This window comes from Peromyscus leucopus, chromosome 5 (genome assembly GCF_004664715.2).
Source record: "Peromyscus leucopus breed LL Stock chromosome 5, UCI_PerLeu_2.1, whole genome shotgun sequence".
In the NCBI taxonomy this organism is placed as follows: Eukaryota; Metazoa; Chordata; class Mammalia; order Rodentia; family Cricetidae; genus Peromyscus; species Peromyscus leucopus.
Window position 1 is genome coordinate 68,789,554 of NC_051067.1, and position 26,460 is coordinate 68,816,013.

Here is a 26,460-nt window from a genome sequence, read left to right on the forward strand (position 1 = left end):
CTATGATCTAGTGTCTTGTGTGAGATTGTAGTAATGCTACCTTCTCCAATAGATTTTTTTCAATTTATTTCTTTAAGGAAAAATACTTAAATTATTAAGCTCAATAACTATTTCACAAATTTCAGTTATACTTTATTATGTCCATCAATTAGAGACCCAATTTTTGGTTAATTGAACACTATAACTCTTGCAATAAGTCTTTTTTAAATTATCTATTATTATTAATACTTAGTAATGTCCATAGAAAGCAATCAAGGCAAATAGACACCATGCATCATTTAGTTGTCATTGTCCAGCCCATCAGTCATCCATGTGGTATGATGAATTTGTGAGCTCAGTGCTTCCTGAGGCAGAGATGAAAGCTATGTACAGGTTGGTAGTGTGACTTTCACTTATAAAGGCTAATCTATGGAGTCAGGCTTGTTCATCTACTCTGAATTTCCAATCTTCCATTAAGACCAAATTTTGTATATCTGTGCCTGAGTTGATATTTTTCAAAAACTGACTTCTTATACACATATTTAAGGAATAAAATATGTCATTAATATTTATCTGTTACTTCTTACATTGGATGAGTCACAAGAATAGCTTCTGGATGCTAGTACAAATACATATGGAAACTTAGAAGGAAATACAATAGTGACCTTTTCTTTTCTTTTGTATTAACATATTTTTTTATGAATTCTTTGGGAATTTCACACCATGCACCCCAATTCCACTCATTTCCCAGTCTTCCAATGTCTGCCCTCCACCCTTGTATCTCCCAAAATAAAAAACAAAACAAAACAATACACTTCGCTCCTCCATCTTTCCTACCTCTCCATCAACAATCAGTTTTAATACCAACCACACAATAGCCATCATTTCTCAGTGCCTTTCACATGACTATTTCCTTACTCTTCCGCAGACTTCTAGGAACTTGGTATTTTCAAAGACCACAGTCAAGCCATTTTTTTTAAATGTCCTCAGGTTGAATTTGCTATGTGTATCTTTTACTATGGTTTCATCTCACATCATGTTATACCATTACATGCCACTGGTTTATGGTTATTGGCTTTGTTTCTTTTATCTACTTTATATTAATGAATATTTTTGTCTTGATACTCAAGGCATTGCAAAATTTTAATCTGGCACAATTTTATTTACCAGTATTGTTCGAATCTTAAATGGTCTTTTAATAAAAAAAAAATAAAAAAAGAAAGAAACCTGGAACCAGCTATTAGGGTGAAAGCTGAAAGATCAGAGAAGCAGAGCAGCCAGTCACTAGTTCTTATCTCTATGGAATTCTCAGCCTAAAGAGAGTGAGTTCCCCTTTCTTCAAGCTTCATATACCTTTCTCTCCCTTGCCATATTACTTCCTGGGATTAAAGGTGTGAATGTGTTTCCCAAGAAAAGGTATGAGATCTCAAATGCTGGGATTAAAGGTGTGTGCCACCACTGCGTGACTTCTATGTCTAATCTAGTGGCTGGCTCTGTCTTCTGATCCTATGGCAAGTTTATTAGAGTACACAGTCTATCAGCACACACCAGTATTGGCCTCTGGTAGTTTTTATTTTTGCCTCAATTAATCATACTATGACTGTTTAATTGTTATTTAACTCCATTATTTATCTACATTGCTAGTTTCTTTTTCTGTTTTAAATCAAAACATTCTCGAACCTCTTTTTCTCAGTTTACTATTTTTGTACAGGTGCAAAATACATGATAATAAACATGTTATATTTATATTGGTGTAAATAACACATACCTATGTTTTTCAATGTGTGAGTCTATTACGTTATTATTCCTTAGATCCCTACATTGCCTATAATAGTTGTCCAAGAGCCTGAGAACTGATCCCTTCTCTTTGACAAGCCTCATCATTTTGTGATTTTTCTTTTCTTTTCTCTTTCTTGACAAAGTGGTCGACCAACGCTTCTTTTGTCCAGACAAATATCTGGGATTTATTTCTGCTTCATGTCTAGTTTATTTGAAAGACCAAAATCCATATCCCAAACAGAGAGATTCTAGACTGTCATGCCCACCCTCTGTCCTGGCTCCATCTTTGGCTGTTCTGTGATAGAGAACCATATGTAAGATCATGTGCCATTATACCATGGAGCCACTTGAATTTGGTAGCATTACCATTTACAGTATACAAATTTTCATTGCTTATTTGTTACTGCTCATTTGTTATTTTGCAGGTAGCCATGTCCTAGCATTAACTCTTAAATATCTGGCTTGGTTACAATGACTAGTTCTTAATTAGTCCTAAATTAGTGTGAAGTAATATATTGATGAAGGCTATCCTTTTAAATACTGCTAAATTTATCTTGCTAAGGAGCCCGTGTTCATCATACTTACAATAAGATGAAGTTGGGCTATTTGCCTTTTTTCCCACAAGAGAAAGAAGTAGGTTGTGGCAAGCTTCACAACTTCTTTTTCAATAGTCATTAAATTATTTTATATTTGTTATGAGTATGATTACCTCACACTTTAGGACTGTTTTATTCTAGAATTTTCCTGGAAAGTATTAAACCTTTTCCCTGAAAGTTGTATAAACTGTCTTACTTTAAAAATGCTCTTCTTAGTGGTTTTCATTATGGAAAAATTACAAGGTTATCTTTATAAGGCTCACCTATTTATGGCAGATTATTCTTCTAATTAACATTATTTGAAAGTGCATTTGTGTGCATATATTTAGTAATGCATTTGTTTAATAACCTAAAATGCCTAAACAATCTCATGAAGTTATGGTTTATAGTTGCTTGACATTGGTATTAAAACTGGTTTTTGGGTCTGGGTCAATGCTGAGTGAACAAAATTTATGCCATGGAAGCAGAAGGAATTGACTTCAGACCCCTAGAATGACTAGAAAGCCCATGGTTGGCAAGTCTCCTGTAACAGCAGCTGTGGGCTTAGCCAGTCAAATTTATAAAATCCGTGAACTTGGGGTTTAGTGAGAAACCCGTTTCAGAAAAAAAACAAAAAACAAAAAAACAAACAAAGGTAGAGAGGAAAGGCAGACTCCACAAGCTTTTATACACATGTAGTCACACACATGTACACACATTCACACACTTTTTTGTCAAAATATTCACTATAATATACTTAATGTTTTCATTAATAGCATAAACATCATCAATTTAGTATATTCTGTGGTTGTAATTAATAAGTATCTAATTACTAAATAGTTAAACAGTATTACATATGCTTTTTATATTTGTTCATGGTTATACAAAGTACCATTAACTATTTTGTTATTAGTATATCAATTTACAGATTACGCCTACTTGTTAAACCTACTATATGTGTGGCGTTCATACAAAGATCTTCCTGTGCATTCTTTTAACATGCTTCAGAAATGGCTTTATTTTACTAATAATTATGATTTTTGATTTTACTGTGTTGAATTAGATATATAGTAACAGACCAAGAATTTGATACTATTTTTTCTAGCAATATTTTACTCTGAAAACTCCAGTTGTGTAAAATAAATTTATGTGAATTTAATCTAAGAAGCACAACACCCTAAAATGCTAATTTAAATTATATTATTTATTTATTATTATTGTTTGCGTGTATGGTGTGAGAGTGCAGTGGTCTGATGTGGACATCAGAAGATGTCTTTCAGACCTTGGCTGTTTCTGCTCTGGACAGTGGCAACAGAAATATGGTTGTCATTCTTATGGAACAAGCACTTTTATCCTTTTAATCATCTCACAAGCCTGTTTCTCTTTTAAAAGTTAAACATAAATTCTTTCTAAATATTTTTCAGTTGTATGAATTATATTTTAAAAAGCAATGTTACAAAATAAAGCATCTTACTTATTTTAACAGAGGAATTGTACCACTGTTCCTAATGATCTCTCTCTCTCTCTCTCTCTCTCTCTCTCTCTCTCTCTCTGTATGCATGTTTGTTTTGAGATGAGTCCTCACTATATTGTCCATGGTAGCCTCAAACATTTTTCCATAGTTTGGGTTTGTCTTAGTCTCCTAAGTACTGGAATAACAGATGTTTGCTAGCATGTATGGTGAGTTATACTCTAGGTGGCATATTTTGCATCATTCTAGAAGAAGAGTCACAATAATTATAACAACTGCCTGATAAGAGTGATCCAAGTTCTCATTTACAGCGAGCACAGAACTATGTTATCACTATAACAAAGGCTTCAGTTCACCTATAAAGAAAAAAGGTTATTTGATGTTGTGCTTTGAAGTCTGTCGTCTTGCTGACTAGCTTCAGTGCTTTGGGGGCTTGTGGTAAGGCAATACATCATGAGAAGACTTTACTGTGGGGCAAAATCCTTTACAACCTGAACAGAAAAGAGGAGGAGGGAAATTGGTACTGTGTTTTATGATCTTCATTAGGCCACAAACTCAGTGATCTAAAAGGTACTGCTAGGATGACCCTCAAGAATTTCACTCCTTCCTCATGATACCACTTATGAATCAACATGAACCAACCCATTTCCCATGGACCTTTAGGAGACAGTAAAGTACAAACGATATCAAATACAATCGTCTTTGTTTACTTCAAGACCCTTGAGCATGGATCTCATATAGTGTGGTTAGTGTTTGCACATATATTTCGTCTATGCTATTGTGATGGAAGCATATTATGACATAACTGTCTGCTAAAACCAATTGGCTGAAGAAGCCATTCTCAAAAGAATGTTCCACTAAGCAATTTAATACTTTTCCTTTCAATCACCTGTATATTACTTAATATATAAAATATCAGCTGCTGCTGCTGCTGTCACATTTTTCATAAAACCAGTAGAGTTGAATTCCTAATGAAATGGTGCCTGGGTACATTAGTACTTGACTGACAGATACTCATGCACACCTTTATCACACCATCACACAGAACTTGTGAGATACCCCTGCGGCATGGTGTATATGATCACAGTAGAAAACAAAGATGTCTAATGAAAAATGTCTTAGATTTTTTTTCTCTCAGGGACTACATGTAAGTATTAAAAACCTAAAAATCCCACATGTTTAAAGTCTAAATATTTAAAAGCTTATTACTTGATTTATCTCTGCAGGTGCTTATCAAAAAAGGCAATGTTACCTCCAAAGTGTGGGCTCAGAGTGGGCAGCAGGGGTCACAGTGGAAGAAAGTGGAAGTGTTCTTAGGCAGCCACTCACACTCAGAGGTTTGTAACCCACGGGGTTCTGTAAAGACAGAACTTTGTTAACTTTTGTCTTGAATACTAATTTCTTTCTTTCTTGCATTATCCTCATCTCCTTCCATTCCTAATTTGATGTGCTGTGTGAATGCTGAACATTTAACACCCCATATGGCATTTTCCATAAAGAATTTACCATTTTAGAAAGCCATAACTTTCCCCAATTAGACAGTTACACTTCTAGGTACACTTAATTTGAGTGATAATGGTATTTTACTCTCAGCAAGCTTCTCACATTCAAAGAACACCTCCCCCAATTCTGAGATTTGACTCCTAGACATTATAATACAGTTTTTGGAAATGTACCTGCAAAAACCTTCCCTTGAAACTTCATTTAATGGTTGGACATCCTTATATTCAATAGATTTATGTAATTAAAATATTTTGGAAGAACATTAGTATATGATGGTGACCATGTCTTTATTTAAATTTTATTATGTATAAAATAACACATAACCAACAATTAAATTTCAAGTAGTACAAATATTACAATGTTGAAAATGAATATCACAATGTGATAAGATATTTGGTATTTATTTCCACTGGGGAGCTTATGAAGAACTGGGATATTCGTACTTTGCATGGGAATTGAGTTTAAAGAGGAATCTTGGCTCTTAAGATAAATGGAGCAAGAAACTCCTACCATTATGTAGGAGAATGTTTCCTTCTTAGTCTTAATTATGTGGAATTGAGTTGCATGAATTTGAAAACAATCAATAATAGTATAGTTAAATATTACCTTTGGTCTCTAGTTTGTATAGCACAAGTGGCTTGGTGCTTGTGAATACATAGCAGATATATCTCTATGATCCTTTTTGTGATAGTCCAGCCTCTTTCAACATTAGAAGCTCTACCTGATCTATTTGTAGAAGGGCTTGATAGATACTACACTGTGCCCAGTTTCCTGGAATGCCATACAGATAAAAGTCATATATTTTTTTGCCCTCTATTTGACTATCTAGTTTTTTTGTTAAGCTTTTGGAGATAGTTTAGTATATGGGCAGGAAGTTTAACCTGAAGGAATAAAGGCTTGAGAATAAATTAATGACTTTACATAATAGAAAACATCTTTAGAAGGAAGCTAGATATTCAACTTGTATGGATGTCCAATGGAGACAAAAAAAAAATCTCAGTGAGACTACTTGAATGGATTTGCTTCTGTCAGACATAGGAAAATGCCAGGTAGCAAATTCCTTACCTGTTCTATGAATATAAAATATTAATATGGAGAAATTATGTTCAAAATTATATTAAGTGAGATTTCAGCATGTGGAAAAACTTATTAATTTAGTTTTTTCTAAGATTCAAAAATATACATATTGAAATTTGACTAAAATGTCTGTTCATATTGATTGAATCTTAAAATTATGGATAGCATGTAAACATTTGCTTTTTCTTATGAATTACCCACCCCAAGAGGAAAGTATATAACCCATGACATATAGAGTGAAACAGCACTGAGAAATCTGCATAATCTTATTTGAGAGAACCCTATATTTAAACACAATGTTTTATTATAATAACCAGGGCAATCATAAACACACACACACACATACACACACACACACACACACATTGCTCTGTGTATATGTGTGTATTGAGGACTTTACCATGTATGCAAAAAATATCTACTCACTTAGCCTTTTCAGCAGTTTAGTCCTATGAATAATATAATGGGTACATATATCTTCAGTCTATAGATACACAAAAGTACCTTGGCTTTCTCTCTTTCTCTCTCTCTCTCTCTCTCTCTCTCTCTCTCTCTCTCTCTCTCTCTCTCTCTCTCTCTCTTTCTCTCTCTGTGTGTGTGTGTGTGTGTGTTTGTGTGTGTGTGATGAATTTTAAAAGTTCTTATTAATAATATCAAACGCAGAGCCAGGTATTGGGGTGAACACTGGAAGATCAGAGAAGCAGAACAAGCCTCAGCTAACCTCATCTCGCTAACTTCTCAGCTGATCCTGTTTACTCAGACTGGAAGTCTCTCAGTCCTCATCCAGAATGCATCTCAGCTGAACTTTTGCTCAACAGCCTAAAAGCTTATCCAGCCTAGTTCCTGGTCCTCATGCCTTATATACCTTTTTGCTTTCTGCCATCACTTCCTGGGATTAAAGGCTTACTTCCTGGGATTAAAGGTGTTAGTCACTATGCCTGGCTGTTTCCAGTGTGGCTTTAAACTCACAGAGATCCAGGTGGATCTCTGCCTCCCAAGTGATAGGATTAAAGGCATGTGTGCCACTATATTCTGGCTTCTGTATCTAGTGGCTGTTCTGTTCTCTGACCCCAGATAAGTTTATTAGGGTGTACAATATTTTGGGGAACACAATATCACCGTGTGTGTGTGTGTGTATGTGTGTGTGTCTAAGAAGTAAGCAGTATTGTTTTGGATTTGAGAGCCAGCACAGGAAGTAGAAGTAGGTGCATGGCTTCTGCCTGGAGTCTGGGCTATGTGCTAATTATATGTATATTAGGTAGTGGTGTTGTTTTTTCATATTCTTACACACTGAGTATAGTACAGATTCTAATGATCCTCAGTCTTTCTGAGTCATTATCATTATGGAGGTTACTTTCATTTGGGGGTATTTGTCATGAAAGTCAATCTAAATGTTCTTGATAGTATGTTTGTGTGTGTTCTGGACTTCCTGACAGGAAAATGCTAATTGGCTTTTCTTCTTTATCTTTTTAGATTATCTTTAGGGCAAAACGTGGTATCAGTTACATAGGAGATGTGGCAGTAGATGATGTTTCGTTTCAAAATTGCTCCCCATTACTTAGCACAAACAGAAAGTGTACTGCTGACGAATTCATGTGTGCTAACAAGCACTGCATTTCAAAGGACAAGCTATGTGACTTTGTGAATGACTGTGCAGATAATTCAGATGAGACCGTGTTCATCTGTGGTAAGTGAAAGTGTTTTTCAGGTCCTTACTTGCCATTCATCACTGAAATATAAATTTTAGGTAGATTGCAGTGGCAGATGCAGCCATAGTGATTTAACTATTTAGGTGATCTCCTTTCTCCTTCTCAGTACTTAACTTTGAACACAATCTATGGAAAATTGATGAATGGCATTTTCATTTTACATGAAGATATAAGGTAATTGGAGTTAAATTGGAAAGTAGGTAGGGAAACAGCTATTTACCCTTTCAAACAATGTGTTTGGAAAACAGGCCAAGCTCCCATCAAAGTCAGTTTATGTTGATTGATAAATATGTGCACATTGATTTTAAAAGGCTGACATTTATTAACATGAATAATCAGGTGTGATATCTTAATAAATAAAACAAAATAATGCTTTGAAAATGTATTTAAAAAACAGTGTTTTAGCATAATAGATACAGATTAACTCTGTAGAGCTGCTGTTTGGGTTCAAGTCATACTAGACAGTACCTATTAAAAAGCCCTTTGCTAAATGGGCCATATGTGCTCATTCAGGTAATCTTCTAACATTGTGTGGCATAATCCAAGGTTGCTTTATTTCACTGTAAATGAGGTGAATACAGATTGTCAAAATGAAGGTTGATAGGTCATTCTACTGTTATCAGTTCTGAGCTAGAATGTTCTAGTTAGGTATTATTTGCTTCTTGAAACCAAATTGCACGTTCAATAGCAACTTTAGTATGAGAACTGTAACTTGCATAGAACTTTTAATGTTTAAAGCCTCTACTTACTCATTTCCATTTGATCTTTCCTTAAACCCTTAGAAGAAAATGGGACAAAAATTATTAGTGCTTATTATAGGTGAAGCTACCAACAAGACTAGTTTACGTTTCATCAAAATTCATACAGCTGGTACTAAGTTGGTTCTAATACCGGAGTACTTTGATTTATGGTCCATTACTCTGCTCAAGCTACCAAAACTCTATATTAAAAACAGATTCATTCTGAGAAGTGATTGAGCTGAGAGATTGCCTGATTTGTAAAGTGTGTGCCATGCACACGTGAGAACCTGAGTTAGGATCGCCAGCATACATGTAAAACCCTGGAAGATAGCACAGATCTGGAGACCTAGCACTGGAAGATGGAGGCAAGTGAATCTATGGAGCTCATTGTTCAGCCAGCCTAACCTGATAGCGCACCCCAGGCTCGATGGGAAAGCCTGCATTGAAAAAAATGCTGTGAAGACTGATTGAGGAAGATGCCTAATATTGACTTCCAGCCTCTCCATTCATGCAGACATGTGCAGGCAGATTTCTACACATGTGTACACATCTGCATGAACATGAACATACACTATGCACATACATACATATATCTATAAAATAGTTATTGATATACATAAAAGTGCATAAACCAAGCAAAATAATTGGGTAATCATAAGTGCTGTATTTATTAATATGTAACTATTAGTATTTATATTTACCTTTGAATATTTGCTGCTACATTTCAGTTAAAATTTGTATCAAATGATTGTAAAGCTTCTTTAATGGCAGTTTCATTTGAATAACATCCTAATTAATCAAGTTATTATTTAAATAATGCAGAAATTTTTTGAAAATCAATTGTAATGTATCCTTTGTCATTTAAAAAGATATAATTTAATATATTTTTCAGTACTCAAAACATCAATTTACTACTGAATAAACTTTTCCTAATGGCATTTATGCTATAATATTTTTAATATTTTAGGATTTTGGTACTTAAGAAATTCAGTAATGTACTATGGGATATATATTGAAAACTTTCTCTATTGAACATTCTTTTATATGAAACAGCCATAGGGGGGTAATCCTTCCTAAAGGTTCTCATTTCTCTCTTCTCCTCCCTCTTTTCCTCTCTTTTCCTTTTCTCCCTCCCTCCCTCCCTTCCTTTCCACACTCATAATGGCTGAGATTGCCTGCACTAGACCTGTTTGCTCTCTTGAGATACAGTTTCATGGAGCCAAACTGTTCTCAAAGTCACTGTGTAGCCAAGACTGGCTATCAACTTGTGATCTTTCCTGCACCTCTCAAGTGCTGAGATTATAGGCAAGATATATCGTGCCTGCCTTTCAGGATATGTTTTGGGATGATCACATTCAGAAATCTCTTGAAAGTTTTAGTGGGCCTGTGAATATCAGAAATAGAGGTATGGAAGTTAAATTTGTTCCAGAGACTGCACAGAAAAGGGGCAATGTTTTCAACTCCTTAGTAAAAATGGCCACCAAAAAGTTAAGATCACCAAAAGTAATCATATTTGACCTGGTTCTAATTACAGAAATGCAATCCCTTTTTCCATAGCCTTGCTTACTTCTATCTTGCAGTTTAAACATTCTAATGCATTCCCAGTCTTCAACATTCTGTTTTAATTACAGAGTAGCTCAAACCTGCTGAAGGAATTATGAGTGCAGTTACTATCCTACATATGCTATAAACTTTGATGTTCTAATTAGATCTGGAAGAATAGGAAGAAACAATTAGAAGAATCACTATAGCAACTGACTTCAGAACTTTGGCTGGCAACCAATTAAAGCTTTGGGCTTAAAAGTCTACCTTTTTATTGAGAATTCTAAGCACACCTTGAACATGTATCACAACTAAAGAAAATTACAACTCCTGAAGCGTCATCATTAGTAAGAAGTGCACCATCTACAAATAGCATAAAAATGATGATGTTGACTCTGGCATGCAGTATGTCTGGTTTTTGGAGTACAAAATAACAAATTATAATACAAATTTATCTATTGCTTAATTTAATGTAAATATGAACTGTGAAATCACAACCTATCAGAAAATGAAAACCACATGTTGCTTTAGCATTTGAATAACATCTCTAAAATGTTGGAAACAGTCCCTCAATTGGATTTGTATATCTAAAATCTTCAAATCCTTATCTTAATATAATTGATATAAAGGCTCCTAAGAAAAATCATTGTAATTTCTGTTCTTTGTAATTTTATTGTATTTCATTAATCATTTCCAATAAAGGATTGCTGAGATTGTTGCTGTACAGCCCAGGCTGGCACCAAACTCAGGATCCTTCAGCCTCAAACACCACAAAAGTGCTGGGATTTTAGGCATGAAATACCCTGCTGGACTTCCTCTTAATATTTGAATTGGAAATTTATTAATGGTATTTAACAGATGGTATAGCAGACATCATCGAAATACTTGAATTCTGCCATGTGATAAGTGAATCGTGTAACACAACTGAGCAGCTTCAGCTTCCTCTTCATTTTAAATACCCAGAGAATGTGCATATAAAGACAATGGAAATCACATATTTAAACATTAAGTTAATTTCAAAACTTTAGTTATGTTAAAGATACATTAATATGTGCTTGGAAATAGGCTGGACTCCGTCAGAAGACAGGAAAATTCCTACTGGATAGGATTTGAAAGATATTTTAGTAACCCATGCCCTTCCCTCAGAAAACACAATAAAATTAGAAAATATTTCCAGACAAAGGGGAATACAACAATTTTTAACAAGGCTTATGGGCCTTGTTAAGATAATACTCAGCTAATTTGAAAAGATTGGTAAAGTTTTCACAACTCAGCTAAAATATCAAGAAAAATAGTGAAAACTGGAGTGTAAAAACAATTTTATCAATGTTTATGAGTCAGTCATATGTCAGGCAATGTATGAATTTTGTAAGAATACACAATAAGTAAAACAAAAATTTTTCTCATGGGCATATACCACATACTTCTGTTAAATAGAAAACATTTTCTCTGTGTTGGCAGGTAGATGCATAGGACACACATCAACACACACAAATGCATACACAAGTACGTGTTATGTTTGTAAATAGTATGGCAGAGATAAGCCTTTATGAAAAGGGATATAAGCAAATCTTGAAGCACTGGATTGACTTGTTTTCATTTAAAGTGTGTCTGTGTTTGAGTGGAATCTCACTGTGGTTTGAATTTAGATTTTCCAAATCACTAATGATGCTGAGCATCTTTTGTTTTTAAACTCCACTGAAACCCTTTAGCTACAAAGTAACTTTATGCATTTATTAGTTTTCTGTATGTATGTTCATGCATGTGTGTATGCACGAGTCATGGTGTACATCTGAAAATCAGAGGACAACTTACAGGATTCAGTTCTGCTCTTCTACTGTGTGCGTGGGTTCTAGACACAGAACTCCAGTTGTTACATTTGGCAGCAAATGCCTTTGTCTGCCTAGCCATCCTTTAGATTTGCTTTTCTTCATTAAAAATAGAATTATTTATATTTTATTGAGTCCTAGGTCTTAATATATATTTCTAGATTAAGTCATTGCTAAATGTGTAAAGTTTTTTTTTCAAAAGTGTGTTATTGTTCTCTATGTTGTCTTAACTCTTTTTTATTATAACTGTGTATACGTTTTGGGTGAAGGCAGGCATATACGTGCCACAGCTCACGTGGAAGTTTGAGAATAGCTTTTAGGAATTCGTTTTCCTCTCCCACCTTGAGATAGTCTCTCTTCTGTCTCTGTCTCTCTGTCTCCCCCCCTCTGTTCTTCTTTGAATACTCAAAAAAATGAGTTCTGGCTCATTCTCCTCTCAAATGCCTATCTCACAGTAGGAGTGCCAGAATTACAAATATCTGGTTTATAGATATTTCTCCAAGGCTTGGAATATCTTAGAGATCACTAGATAAAAAATAAATTTCAATTGAAATAAAGTTCATCTCATCAATGACTTCTTTCGTGGGTTATACTTTCATATTGTGTCTTAATTTTTCTTTTTTGCCTTAACAAAAGGTCTTCTAGATGTTTCTCATGTAGTTTGGTAGGATTTTTATATTTAGTTCTTAAATTTTCTCCTGCAGTTCATTATGCATTTGTGTGTGTGTGTGTGTGTGTGTGTGTGTGTGTGTATGTGTGTGTGCGTGAAGGAAATGCCATCCATGTACACTTCCTTTGTTTTCATGTGAATGTCCACTTCTCTGCTGTGATTTATTGAAAAATGGGCTTTTATTGATGTACTTGTGTCTTAACTTTCTAGATACGGTGAACATATTTTTATGCATTATATACTTTAAAAATATTTATCTTATTTTTTTATGTGTTCTATGTGTGTCTGTGTATCTGTCTGCTGTATGTTTATACATGGAGCCCACAAGTAGGCATCTAATCATTTGGAGCTGGAGTCTTGGAATGTATAAGTTGCCCAATGTGGGTTCTGGGATCCATACTCTGGTTCTATGAGAAATAATTAAGAAATCTTACCACTGGTCATTTAATGAACCTTGTACACACACACACACACACACACACACACACACACACACACACACATTTTGTTTATTTCCATTTTTAAAATATTGTAATGATTTTTTTTTCATATCAGCTGCAGATTCCTCTCCCTTGTCTCCTTCAAGTCCCTCCTCCCACCTCCCCTCTTCACCACCCCCATCCGCTCCTCCTCTGTTTCTATTCAGGAAAAGAGCAGCCCTCCTATGAATAATGACAAAACATGGTATATCAAGCTGAGTAATATTATGTTCCTTGCCTTGTACTAAGGCTGGGAAAGGCAACCCAGTATGAGGAGTAGGGTCTTCAGAGCCAGCACAAGAGTCAGCAACAGTCTTGCTCCCACTGTTTGGACTCCCTCAAGAAGACCAAGCTAAGCCGGGCGGTGGTGGCGCACGCCTTTAATCCCAGCACTCGGGAGGCAGAGGCAGGCGGATCTTTGTGAGTTCGAGGCCAGCCTGGGCTACCAAGTGAGCTCCAGGAAAGGCACAAAGCTACACAGAGAAACCCTGTCTCGAAAAACCAAAAAAAAAAAAAAAAAAAAAAAGAAGACCAAGCTATACAACTGTCACATATATGCAGAGGGCCTAGGTCAGTACCATGGTAGGGTCCTTGGTTGTCAGTTCAGTCTCGGTGAGCTCCTTTGAACCCAGGTTAGTTGATTCTCTTGGTTTCCTTGTGGTGTCCCTGACCCCTCTGGCTCTTACAATCCTTCTCCCTCTTCTTCAGCAGGATTCCCCAAGCTTGGTCTAATGTTTGGCTGTGGGTCTTTGTATCTGATTCCACCAACTGCTGGATGAAGCCTCTCTGATGACTATTGGGCTAGGACCAGAATATGAGTATAATAGAATATCTTTAGGCATCATTAAATTGATATTTTTTCCCCTGCAGTTGTGTTTGGTTCTATCCTAGGTTCATCTAGTCCATGGGACCCAGAGCTCTAGGCAGTGTCGGTGTAGGCTCACTCTCATGGCATGGGTCTCAGGCTGGGACAGTCATTAGTTGGCCACTGCCACAATCTCTGTGTTACCCTTTCCACAGCATATCCCATAGCAGGACAGATTGTAGGTCACATATTATGGGGCTGGGTTTATGTCCCAATCGGTCCACTGGTTGTCTTGCCTGGTCCCAGGAGATGGCCAGTTCAGGCTAAATAGCCTCCTTTGCTTGGAGTCTTAGCTGGTTTTATCTTTGTAGATTCCTGGGAGTTTCCCTTGCAGTATGTTTCTGCCTGACCCTGAAATGACCCACTTTCTAGTTGGCTCTTTCAGTATTCTCCCCTCTCCCCAGCCACACCTAATCCCTCATGTTCCCATCCCCACCCACCCCAAGTCCACCCACGAAATCTGTTCTAGTTCCTCTTCCCAGGGAGATCTGAGTGTCTCCCTTGCCTTATTACCTAGCCTTTCTGGGACTGTGGAATGTAGCATGGTTATCCTTTCCTTTACAGCTAATATCCACTTATACGTGTGTATATACCATGTTTGTCTTTCTGGGTCTGTGCTACCTCACTCAGGATGATCTTTTCTAGTTCTGTCATTTGCCTTTGAATTTCATGATGTCATTGTTTTTAATAGCTGAGTAATATACTCCATTGTGTAGATGTACCATGTTTTCTTTATCCATTCTTCAGTTGAAGGAAATCTAGGTTGTTTCCAGGTTCTGGCTATTATGAATTAAAGCAGCTACTAACATAGTTGAACATGTGTCCTTGTGGTGTGATTGAGCATCCTTTGAGTATATACCCAAGAGTGGTATAGATCTTGAGCTTGATTGATTCCTCATTTTCTGAGAAAATGCAAAGTGGCTGTAAAGTTGGCATGCCCATCAGTAATGAAAGGATATTTGCTCCATATCCTCTGTAGCATATGCTGTCAATTGTGTTTTTGATTTTAGCCATTCTAACAGGTGTAAGGTGGAATCTCAGAGTCCTTTTGATTTGCATTTCCCCGATGGCTAAAGATGATGAACATTTCTTTAAGTGTTTATCAGCAATTTGAGATTCTTCTGTTGAAAATTCCGTTTAGATTTGTACCCTATTATTAAATTGGATTATTTGGTTTTTTAATGTCTAGTTTCCTGAGTTGTTTATATCTTTTGGAAACCAGCCATCTCTCAGATGTGGGGATGGTGAAGACCTTTTCCCATTCTGTAAGCTTCGGTTTTGTTCCATTGATGGTGCTTTTTGCCTTAGAGAAGCTTTTCAGTTTCTTGAAGTCCCATTTATTAAATGTTGATCTTAGTGTCTGCATTATTGCTGTTCTATTCAGGAAGTTGTCTCCTGTTTCAATGCATTCAAGGCTATTCTCCACTTTCTCTTCTATCAGGTTCAGTGTATCTGGATTAATGTTGAAGTCTTTGAGCTCTTGAATTTGAGTTTTGTACAGGGTGATAGATATGGATCAATTTGCATTCTTCTACATTCTAACATCCAGTTATACCAATACCATTTGTTAAAGATACTTTCTTTTTTCCACTGTATAATTTTGGCCTCTTTGTCAAAAATCGGGTGTCTATAGATGTGTGCATTTAAGTCTGTGTCTTCAATTCAATTCCATTGATACACTATCTGTTTTTAGGCTATTACCATGAGATTTTTATTACTATAGCCCTGTAGTGGAGCTTGAAATCTGGGATGTTGATACCTCTTGAAATTCTTTTATTGTACAGGATTGTTTTGGATATGCTGGTTTTTTTCCCCATATGAAGTTGAGTATTGTTCCTTCAAGGTCTGTAAAAAAGTGTGTTGAAATTTAAATGGGGATTGTGCTGAATCTGTATGCTGCTTTTGATAAGATGGCCATTTTACTACCAATCCAAGAATGTGGGAGATCTTTCTATCTTCTGTTATTTTCTCCAATTTCATTTTTCAAAGATTCAAAGTTCTTGTCTTCATTTTCTTGGTTAGAATTACAACATATTTTATATTATTTGTGGCAATTGTGAAGGCTGTTGTTTCCCTGATTTCTATCTTAGCCCATTTATCATTTGTATATGGGGGGGGGCTCCGATTTTATTGAGCTAATCTTGTATTTAGCCACTTCATTAAAGGTGCTTATGAGCTGTAGAAGTTCCCTAGTACAATTTTTGGGGTACTTCTGTATACTAGCATATCATCTACAAATAATGATACTTTGACTTCTTCCTTCCCAAATTGTATCCTGTTGATGTCCTTTAGTTGCCTTATTGCTCTAGCTAGAACTTCGAGTACTATATTGAATAGATATGGAGAGAGAGGACAACTTTGTCCTGTTCCCTATTTTAGTGGAATTGCTTCGAGTTTCTCTTCATTTAATTTGATGTTGGCTATAGGTTTTCTGTATATTACTTTTATTATATTTAGGTTATATCCCTTGTATTCCTGATCTCTCCAAAACTTTTTATTATGAAGGGGTGTTGGATTTTTGTCAAAGGCTTTTTTAGCATCTAATGAGATGATCATGTGGTATGTTTTTTTTTTCCTTTCAGTTTGTTCATATGGTGGATTACATTGACAGATTTTCGTATGTGGATCCATCCCTGCATCTCTGGGATGAAGACCACTTGATTGAAGTGGATGTATTTTTAATGTATTTTTTTATGTATTCTTGGATATGGTTTGTGAGTACTTTATTATTTTTGCATGTGCGTTCATGAGGGAGATTGGTCTGTAATTCTCTTTCCTTGTTGAGTCTTTGTGTGGTTTGTGTTTCAGGGTAACTATGGCCTCATAAAATGAATTTATCAATGTTCTTTCTGTTTCTATTTTTGGAATAATTTGAGGCATATTGGTATTAGTTCTTTTTTTGAAGGTCTTGTACAATTCTACACAGAAACCATCATCTGACCCTTGCCTTCTTTTCCTGGCAAGACTTTTAAGGATTGCTTATATTTCCTTGGGTGATATAAATCTATTTAAATTGTTTATCTGATCTTGATTTAATTTGGTAAGTGGTATCTATTGAGGAAATTGTCCACTTCTTTTAAATTTTCCAATTTGGGGGAGTACTGGTTTTTGAATTATGACCTAATGATTCTTCAGATTTCCTCATTGTCTGTTAATATGTCCCACTTTTTGTTCCTGATTTTGTTAATTTAGATATTCTCTCTCTGCCCTTTAGTTGGTTTGAAAAAAGGTTTGTCTATCTTGTTGATTTTCTCAAAGAATTAACTCCTTATCTCATTGATTCTTGGTACTGTTCCCTTTGTTTCTATTTTATTGATTTCGGCCTTCAGTTTGATTATTTCCTGACATCTACTCTTTTTGAGTGTTTATGCATTTTAGATTTTAGATCTTTCATCTGTGCTGTTAAGTCCCTGGTGTGAAATTCTCTAGTTTCTTTATGTAGGCACTATGTGCTATGAACTATCCTCATGGCACTGCTTTCATTGTGTCCCACAAGTTTGGGTATGTTGTGCATTCATTTTCATTGAATTCTAGAAAGTCTTTAATTTCTTCCTTGACCCAATGGTAGTTGAGTAGAAAGTTGTTCATTTTCCATAAGTTTGTAGGCTTTCTGTTGTTTCTCTTGTTGATATCCAGCTTTAATCCACATTGGTCTGATAGGATACAGAGAGTTATCTCAATTTTCTTGTATCTGTTGAGACTTGTCATTAATTTTGGAGATGGTTCAATGATGTGCTGAGAAGCAGGTATATTCTTTTGTGTTTAGGTAAAATGTTCTGTAGGTACCTATTAGGTCTATTTGAGTCAAAACATCTATTATTTCCATTATTTCTCTGTTCAGTTTTTGTCTAGACAACCTGTCAATCAGTGGGAGTGCAGTGTTGAAGTCTCCCACTATTAATGTGTAGGGTTAGATGTGTGATTTAAGCTTTAGTAATGTTTCTTTTACAAATGTGGATGCCTTTGCATTTGGGCCATAGTTGTTCAGAATTGAGACATCATCTTGGTTGATATTTCCTTTAACAAGTAAGAAATGTATTTCTCCATCTCTTTTGATTAATTTTCATTTGAAATCTATTTGTTAGAAATTACCATAGCTATACCCGCTTGCTTTTTAGGGCCATTTGATTGGAAAATCTTTTTCCAACCCTTTACTCTGAGATAACATCTATCTTTGATGTTGAGCTGTATTTCTTGTATGCCACAGAAGGATGGATCCTGTTTTTGTATCCTTCCTGTTAGCCTGTGTCTTTTTATTAGTGAATTGTGTCCACTGATATCTAGAGATACTAATTACTACTTGTAGCATGAATCTTAAAAGGTCTTATTAATGAAAACAAACCTGATGCCAGTTATTGGGGTGAATGCTGGAAGATCAGAGAAGCAGAACAAGCCATGGCTTCCTTACCTTGCCAATTCCTCAGCTGATACTGTTTCCTCAGACTGGATGCCTTTAAGTCCTCATCCAAATGCATCTCAACTGAATTGCTGCTCAAAAGCCTAAAAGCTTAACCAGGCTCTTGTTCCTGCTCCTCACGCCTTAGATAGCTTTCTGCTTCCTGCCATCATTTCCTGGGATTAAAGGCATGTGTCACTATGCCTGGCTGTTTTCAGTGCAGCTGTTCTGTTCTCTGAAACCAGATAAGTTTATTAGTATGCACAATATATTGGGGAACACAATATCACCACAACTACTGATTGTTCCTGTTATATTATTATTGTTTTTTGGGATGGTTGTGTGTGTGAGTTTGTGTGTGTGTGTGTGTGTGTGTGTGTGTGTGTGTGTGTTTCTCTTCTTTGGATTTTGTTGGTGTGAGATTATCTATTGTCTGTGTTTATGTGGATGTAGTGAACTTCCTTGGGTTGGAGTTTTCCTTCTAGTACCTTCTATAGGGTTGGATTTGTGGATAGATATTGTTTACATTTGACTTTGTCATGAAATATCTCGTTTTCTCCAGCTATGGTGATTGAGAATTTCGCTGGATATATTAGTTTAGGCTAGCATTCATGGTCTATTAGAGTCTGCAGGACATCTGTCCAGGCTTTTAGAGTCTCAGTTGAGAAGTCAGATGTATTTCTTATGAGTTTGCCTTTATATGTTACTTTGTCTTTTTACCTTGCAGCTTTTAATATTCTTTCTTTGTTCTATACATTTAGGGTTTTGATTATTATGTGACACAGGGAATTTCTTTTCTGATCCAATCTGTTTGGTGTACTGTGAGCTTCTGTGCCTTTATAGGTATGTCCATCTTTAGGTTAGGGCAATTTTGTTCTATGATTTTTTAAAATGTATTTTCTGGATTTTTAGCTAGGATTCTATTCCTTCTTATATTTATATTATTCTTAGGTTTGGTCTTTTCATGGTATTTTAGATTTCCTGGATGTTTTGTGTTAAGTGTTTTTTAGATTTAACATTTTCTTTGACCAATGAATCTATTTCTTCTATTGTATCTTCAGTGCCTGAGATTCTCTCTTCCATCTTTTAATGCTGTTGGTGATACTTGCATCTGTAGTTCCTGTATGCTTACCCAGATTTTCCATTTCCCTAATTCCCTCAGTTTGTGTTTTCTTAATTTCTTCTATATCAATATTCTTATCTTCAATAGTTAGCTCCAACTGTTTGTTCTCTCTTGGCTTTCTTGGTATTCATTAAGGGATCTGTAGATTTCCTCCAATTTTTTTTTGGGGGGGTTATCTTTTCCTTGATTTCTTTAAGGGAGCATTTCATTTCCTCTTTAAGGACCTCTATCTTCATTATAAAGTTGGTTTTAGGATTGTTCTCTTGTGATTCTGCTGTGTTAGAATATTCAGGGTTTGCTGTAGTGGGATGACTGGGCTCTGGTGGTAACATATTGCCCTGGATGTTGTTGCTTGTATTCTTACACTTACATTTTGGCATCTGAATTTGGATTGATTATAGGTCTAGGTGCCAAATTTTGGATTTGTTTTTGTTGGATGGATGTTTTCTTCCTTGGTTTCTAATTCTTCTCTGGTCTTCTGGCTGCTATGGTCTATGATTAAGTGAGGGTCTTAGTCTGCATTGGGGGCTGGACTTCTGATGGTCTCCAAGGTTTCTTGTCCAGTAGGGCATTGCTGCCCAAGTTCAGGGCTGAAGTTCTGGCTATGCATGTACATAGCCTCTGATCTGGCTGATGGTCCTCTGGGGTTCAGATGCTGGACTGGCTTCTGTTGGGGTAGGAGGCTTCTGCCTGTTTTTAGGGAGTTGGCCTGGTCTCTGTGGTTCAGGATGCTGGTTTGGCCTCTGATAGGGTAGAAGGTTTTTGTCAGAGGTGTGGGCTAGGATATGGTGATGAGGTGAGGAGGGGCAGTTGGAGTTATGCTGTAGAAGTTCAGGCAGGGTGGTGGGCAGTCTTACCTGGGGTTCAGGATGCTGGCCTGGCCTCAGTGGTGTGGGAGGATTCCATAGAGGTGTAGGCCACGCACAAAACTATAATGTGTTGATGACTATTTCATTGCAAAGCTTAAAACCACTGGTCTTGGTTCTCCTTTACTGGGCTTTTCCCCTTCTTCTTGTAAACTTACGATCAATTTGTTAGCAGCCATGAAATATTTCATTGGGGATTTCATTGACTGTAAAGATAGAACTAGTTATGAGTTGTCATTGTGGCAACATTCAATATTCTTCATGATTATGGAAAATAACCACCTGTGTTTAGTTATTGTTTGATCTGTCATACATTTTATAGTTTTCCTCATATAAATCTGGTATATATTTTGCTACACTCACACATTAGTATTTTCTTATATTACTATTTTCAAACTTTAGTTGGTTCCTGCTAATGTATAGGAGAGCAACTGACTTGTTTACATTAATCTGAATCTCACAACTTTATTGCAATTGCTTATTAACTTCATGACTCTATTGATGTTTATTCTTTTGGATTTCTTTTACATATTCTATTATGTCATATGTCATAATGGCAATTTTATTTGTTCCTTTACTTTGACTTCCTTTTCTAGTTTCATTGCCCTATTACACCCTGTCTAACATTCAAAGGGAATGAGAGTCTTGTTTCTGATGGCAGCAGTAGAACATATATTTTTCTCATTAAATATACTATCTGTAATATTCTGTTGATGCAGTTTATATAAAGTTGAAGAACTCTCCATTTATGTCTAGTTTGCTGACAGTTTTTCAGTGGACTTTGACAAATGCTTTTTCCCTATCTGTCGATATTAAAAGACTTTACCACTTCAGCCTATTTTGATGAACTGTATTGCATGGTTGTTGAGTGCTGAATCAGGCTTACAAGCATATAAGTGATGTCATTTGGTTATGATGTACAATTATTTTTTTATACAGTGTTGTGTTGGACATGGTAATAATTATATTGAGGATTTTTGTATCTTTGTTATCAAAGAGATTGTGGAGAACCTTCCTAGTTTGGTAGGGTTCTGTTTTCTTCTTACTATTTTCCTGCTAAGAAAACTTTTGCTTGCTCGTCAAAGTTGACAAAATTGATTATAACATTCTTGCCTAACACTGACAGCTGTGGGTAGTATCCGGGACTACTTCATATCTTTCTGATCTTCCTTAGACCAGAAGCTCCCTGAAGCATAAGGCCAAAATAAGCAGAAAAACAGGAGCCAAACTTCACTAAGTGCATGTTTATTAGCAATATGGGTCTATTTATTATTTTTTATCAAAGTTATTACATAAGAACATTTATTTATTTCTTCAGAAAATATTTATTGATTATCTGTTATGTACCATGCTTTTTCCTGTTTCCGTGGGATAATGCAGTGTAACATAGAAATGCATTTTCTATTCTTACAGAATTTCAATTGTAAATGGTTGTTTTTATAGTGAGGTACACAAACAAATAAAATAAGTAAAATAACACTATTTAGAAAATAACAAAATAACTATAGTTCCGCATATGTATTTATGTTATAGTAATAGTGCTATTGTAATGGGAAAATTAGGAATAGATGTTTAGAGTGGTAGATAATGGCATTGAATGTGGGTAGTCATATTAGTTCTTATTGATAAACTATGTGTAAATTAAAATGGGAAGCACTGTTGGTTCAAGCCAAGTGATATATAGTATATTTGAAAGCAATAATTAAAACAGCCCTTTTTATACTATTATGCTGTCAACAATCATATAATTTTTACATTTATTTATTTATTATTTTGTGCATTCATGTATATTTGCAAAACACATATGTGTGCACACATGTATGTTGCAAAGTCCACATGGCGATCAGAGGACACCTTGATGGAGTTTGTTCTCTCATTTTACCAATTGGTTCCCGTGGATCAAACTCACACAGGTTGCCATGCTTGGTAACAAGCACCTTTACCAGCTGAGTCTTCATCCTTCCTTCCTTTGGTTTTTATGAAAACACTAGGACAGTTTCACTAGACAGTTGGCATGTATGATTTTACTAACTTATTGGGTTGTTTTCACCTTGACTCCCATTTAGAAATTAGAATTCTCTAATTTTCTAGTGAAAACATCAATCTGGGGGGAGAAGGAGATAAGATTAAATGATATAGCTATTTTTAAAGTTTTATCTGTATAGTATTTTGCCTACAAGTGTATCTGTGCACCATGTGTGTACCTGGTGCCCACAGAAGCCAGAGGAGGACATCAGATCCTATCCCCTGGAACAGGAGTTACAGATGATTGTAAGCCACTGTATTGGTTCTGGGAATTGAACCCGTGTCCTCTGGAAGAGTGGCCAGTTATCTCAGCTGCTGAGCCATCCAACCCTGTTAAGTTGGTAGTCAAAGTAGATTATATTCCTCTCTCCATTATCCCTCTGTTACACCCAGTTCCATGCTCCATCTAAAACACTGCATTGAAATTTGTGTTATTTGTGGCAAAAGTGAATATGGTACTACTGAGTGCCCCCTGTGAATGTCTTTGTGCACTAGCCTGGGTACTGAAAATTGTTGATGATTTTAAGACACTCCTAAATGTATACTGGATTGTGCTCTATCAATCACTGTAAACTGAAAATATAATTAAGCAAAGTGTATTTAATATATCTTAGCTATGAGCCATCATAGTTTAATAGTGCAGTATACTATACTCTAGAATATTATCTGTGTGCCCTAGAGACTGAATGAATGACTTGGAGCTGTCCGGCATCATAAGAGAGACTCTTACAGCATACATCCAGTCCATTATAATCTAAATTCAGTATCTGAAGTTTGGTTCTTACTCAACATGTGTCTCTTTGCATGTTACAAAGTAAAAAAAAAAAAAAAAAAAAACAACTAAGCCAAACCATCAAGTGTTAGAAACCTGATGTTTAACTCAATCAAATTCATGTAAAAATCTAAGCAAATAATTTGTAATTAACATACATCACCTGACATACTAGAACCAAGCTTCTCTTGCCTCCGTTTGTGTGGTATACACTGGTGACTCCAATATAACTGGCCTTAGCAGAGTCAAAGAAAAGAAGATAAGGCATGAATGATTTTGGAGGTTCTTGTCTAGTAAAGGAAAAGGATGTATGAACATCCACATTTTGAGAGAGAGAAAGAGAGAGAGAGAGAGAGAGAGAGAGAGAGAGAGAGAGAGAGAGAGAGAGAGAGAGAGAGAGAGGAGTTTTAGTTAAGTGCAAATTGCTTCTGGGGAGAAGAGAGAGAGAAATAATGAAGTCATGTTTAAACACTAATCCCAACATTGGCTTGCATAAAGGTGAAACATCACCCTGCAAACAACTGGTGTGTTTTCAGAAACTTTATTAATCATGAGCTGGGAATTTTTTGCTTTCTTTGAGAGATTATGTTAGAAAGTAGGTCAGGTATCATAATGTTAATAAGCCAAGTTTCCTGTGAAGGATCGGCTACCCTAAGCTTTAGGAAGTCATTACTGAAGGCTGCTGCTGAGTGCCTTAAAGATTAGAAACCTTTCATTTTCTACTCATAATTATCAGAACTGATCCCTGCTCTTCCTTATGCAGTATTTTGCATACACAGTAGGGTATTATTGTCCAAATTTTGCACTTAGATTGTCAATAGAGAAGAAGAATTTATGTATGATGTGCTTTTATTGATCACTCAAATGCTTTATGTATGTAAAATTAATTTTAAGTTTTCAGAAGTTTGGCATTATCAGGGGAAGTCTTTCAAAATACTATTCTGTAAAATATTTTCATATGCTAACAACTATACTTCATGCAGAAGATATTTTTAAAGACTTAATTATTTTAATTTATTTGTTTTGAGTGCTTTGTATGTCTATATGTGTATTACCTGTATGCATTGCCCACAAAGGCCAGAAGAAGGCTTTGGATCCCCTGGAACATCAGTTATATACAGTTGTCAATCTCTTTGTGGATACAGGGAACAGAATTCCAGTCTTCTGCCAGAGAAGCCTGTGCTCCAAACTACTAAGACATCTCTTTAACCCTAGTACAAACTTTTTAAACATTGTTAGCAAAAGTATTAGTTTTTTTATGTTATTATTATTGTTTGATAAAATGATAAGGAAATAAGGAACTACAAATGAAATAATTATATCACAAATTTTTACTGAGATCTCTCTGTAATATTTGCAAAATTATATTAATTTTCTTTTAATTTTGAGATAGTATGAATTTACTGGGATCTATGTGTAGATAGTACAGAAGTCTTCTATGTTCTTCATGTAGTCAAAGCATTGATAACAAAACAGAACAGCAGTAAAGTGTCAACTAACACAGTAATTTTTGGCATAACCTGTGTGTTTAGCTTTTTTGTATCTTGTTATATGCTCATTTTGTAATAATTACCACAGCTAGTAGTTTCTGTCTTAATAAATATATCTTCTGGCCCACCCCATACATTTATGCTTATTTCCACCATTCTTAGCTTTGGGAAACTATGGGTTCTATTTTGATATCTAGTTTATATCATTTTTCAATGTAGCTAGCCTCCTCAGACTGACTCCTTTCTCTCAGGATAATACAATCGAGATATATTGACATCAGGATACATTGACATTCTCTATATAAATGATTTATTTTTTTTAAATATCTTACTCATGTTATATGATATTGATATTATATTCAATGTTGTTATTTCCAATATTAAGTATATCATCTTGCATGAACACTAGCACTGAGTAGAGAGGTGCCGTTTCTCCAACACCTAATCATTGGTGTTGTAACTACTTTTTATTTTTGCTGTTCTCACTATGACTGTAATCAGTATTACCCTTAGTTATAATAATATTGAATATCATTTTCTTGTTTTTGACAAGAGCTCCCACAATGTAGCTTTGACGTAGTATCTCATTATGAATCTCTGGCTGGCTGGGAACTCAGTATGTGACCAGGGTGGCCTTGAACAGAGATTCACCTGCCACTGCCTCCCAAATGCTGGGGTTTATCATGCATGTGTGCTTTTAAAATTTGTATTTCCTTTTTATTAAAATGATTTTTTATTCTTTTGCTGTTTTCTAAGTGATATTTTTACGAAACAATTTTAAGACCATTTTATACATTATTGATATATAGGTAAAAAGTATTGGCTCTTAAATCCCAGATCGTGTTTCTATTCCTTCAACAGAGATTTGGGCAGCAAACAGTTTTAATTTTTATGAAGTCCAATGTATAAATATTTCCTCTTCAGGATTGTGGTTTTGAAGTAACATCTAGGAAAATTTTGGAAGAAGTCCTAGCCTCTAAAATTTTCTTCTGTTTTTCTAAAAGTTTTATAATATATATTTTATATTTAAGTCAATGACCCAATTTGTTTATTTTTGTAAAATGTGTAAAGTTCAAGCTAAGATCTTTTATTTTCCTATAGCTACCCATTACTCTCACAGTATCAAGACTGCCCTCCATTTAATTGCTTTTCTCATTATTACTTTGTCAGGTACATCCATGTCAAAAATAATTGATTACGATGACTAAAGGTACATTGTGCTCCATCTGGTCTGTTGAGTTTTACATGTTCTTTTGTTTGGATCCAGCATGTCCCACAAAGACTCATAAATTCAATATTTGGTCCACAGCAAGGCACTATGGGAATGTAGTAGACCACCAATGACATAAGCCTAGAGGGAATTCTGAGTCACTGGATGACATTCTCCTAGAACATTGTAGAGTGTTCTTTATCTTTGCCTCTCTCTTTCTCCTATGCCTGCTTCCTGATAATCATTAATTACATGGCTTTTTCTGCTACATGCCACCATCATGATGGACTTACTCATTGAAGGTGGGCTAAATAAAGCTCAGCTAACTGAGCATGGACTCTTACCTTCAGATCCACATAA

General features: G+C 35.5%; 1 protein-coding gene across 2 annotated transcripts in view; it reads left to right on the forward strand.

The window, feature by feature from the left end:
• The window catches only part of Malrd1 (MAM and LDL receptor class A domain containing 1), a 584,432-nt gene that overhangs the window by 230,389 nt on the left and 327,583 nt on the right, over positions 1-26,460 (forward strand). For both annotated transcript variants that reach the window (XM_037205982.1, XM_037205981.1), the window contains 2 exons: positions 5,031-5,141; positions 7,858-8,071. In XM_037205982.1, coding sequence (XP_037061877.1) covers positions 5,031-5,141; positions 7,858-8,071 — 325 coding nt within the window. The remainder of the gene's footprint in view (positions 1-5,030; positions 5,142-7,857; positions 8,072-26,460) is intronic.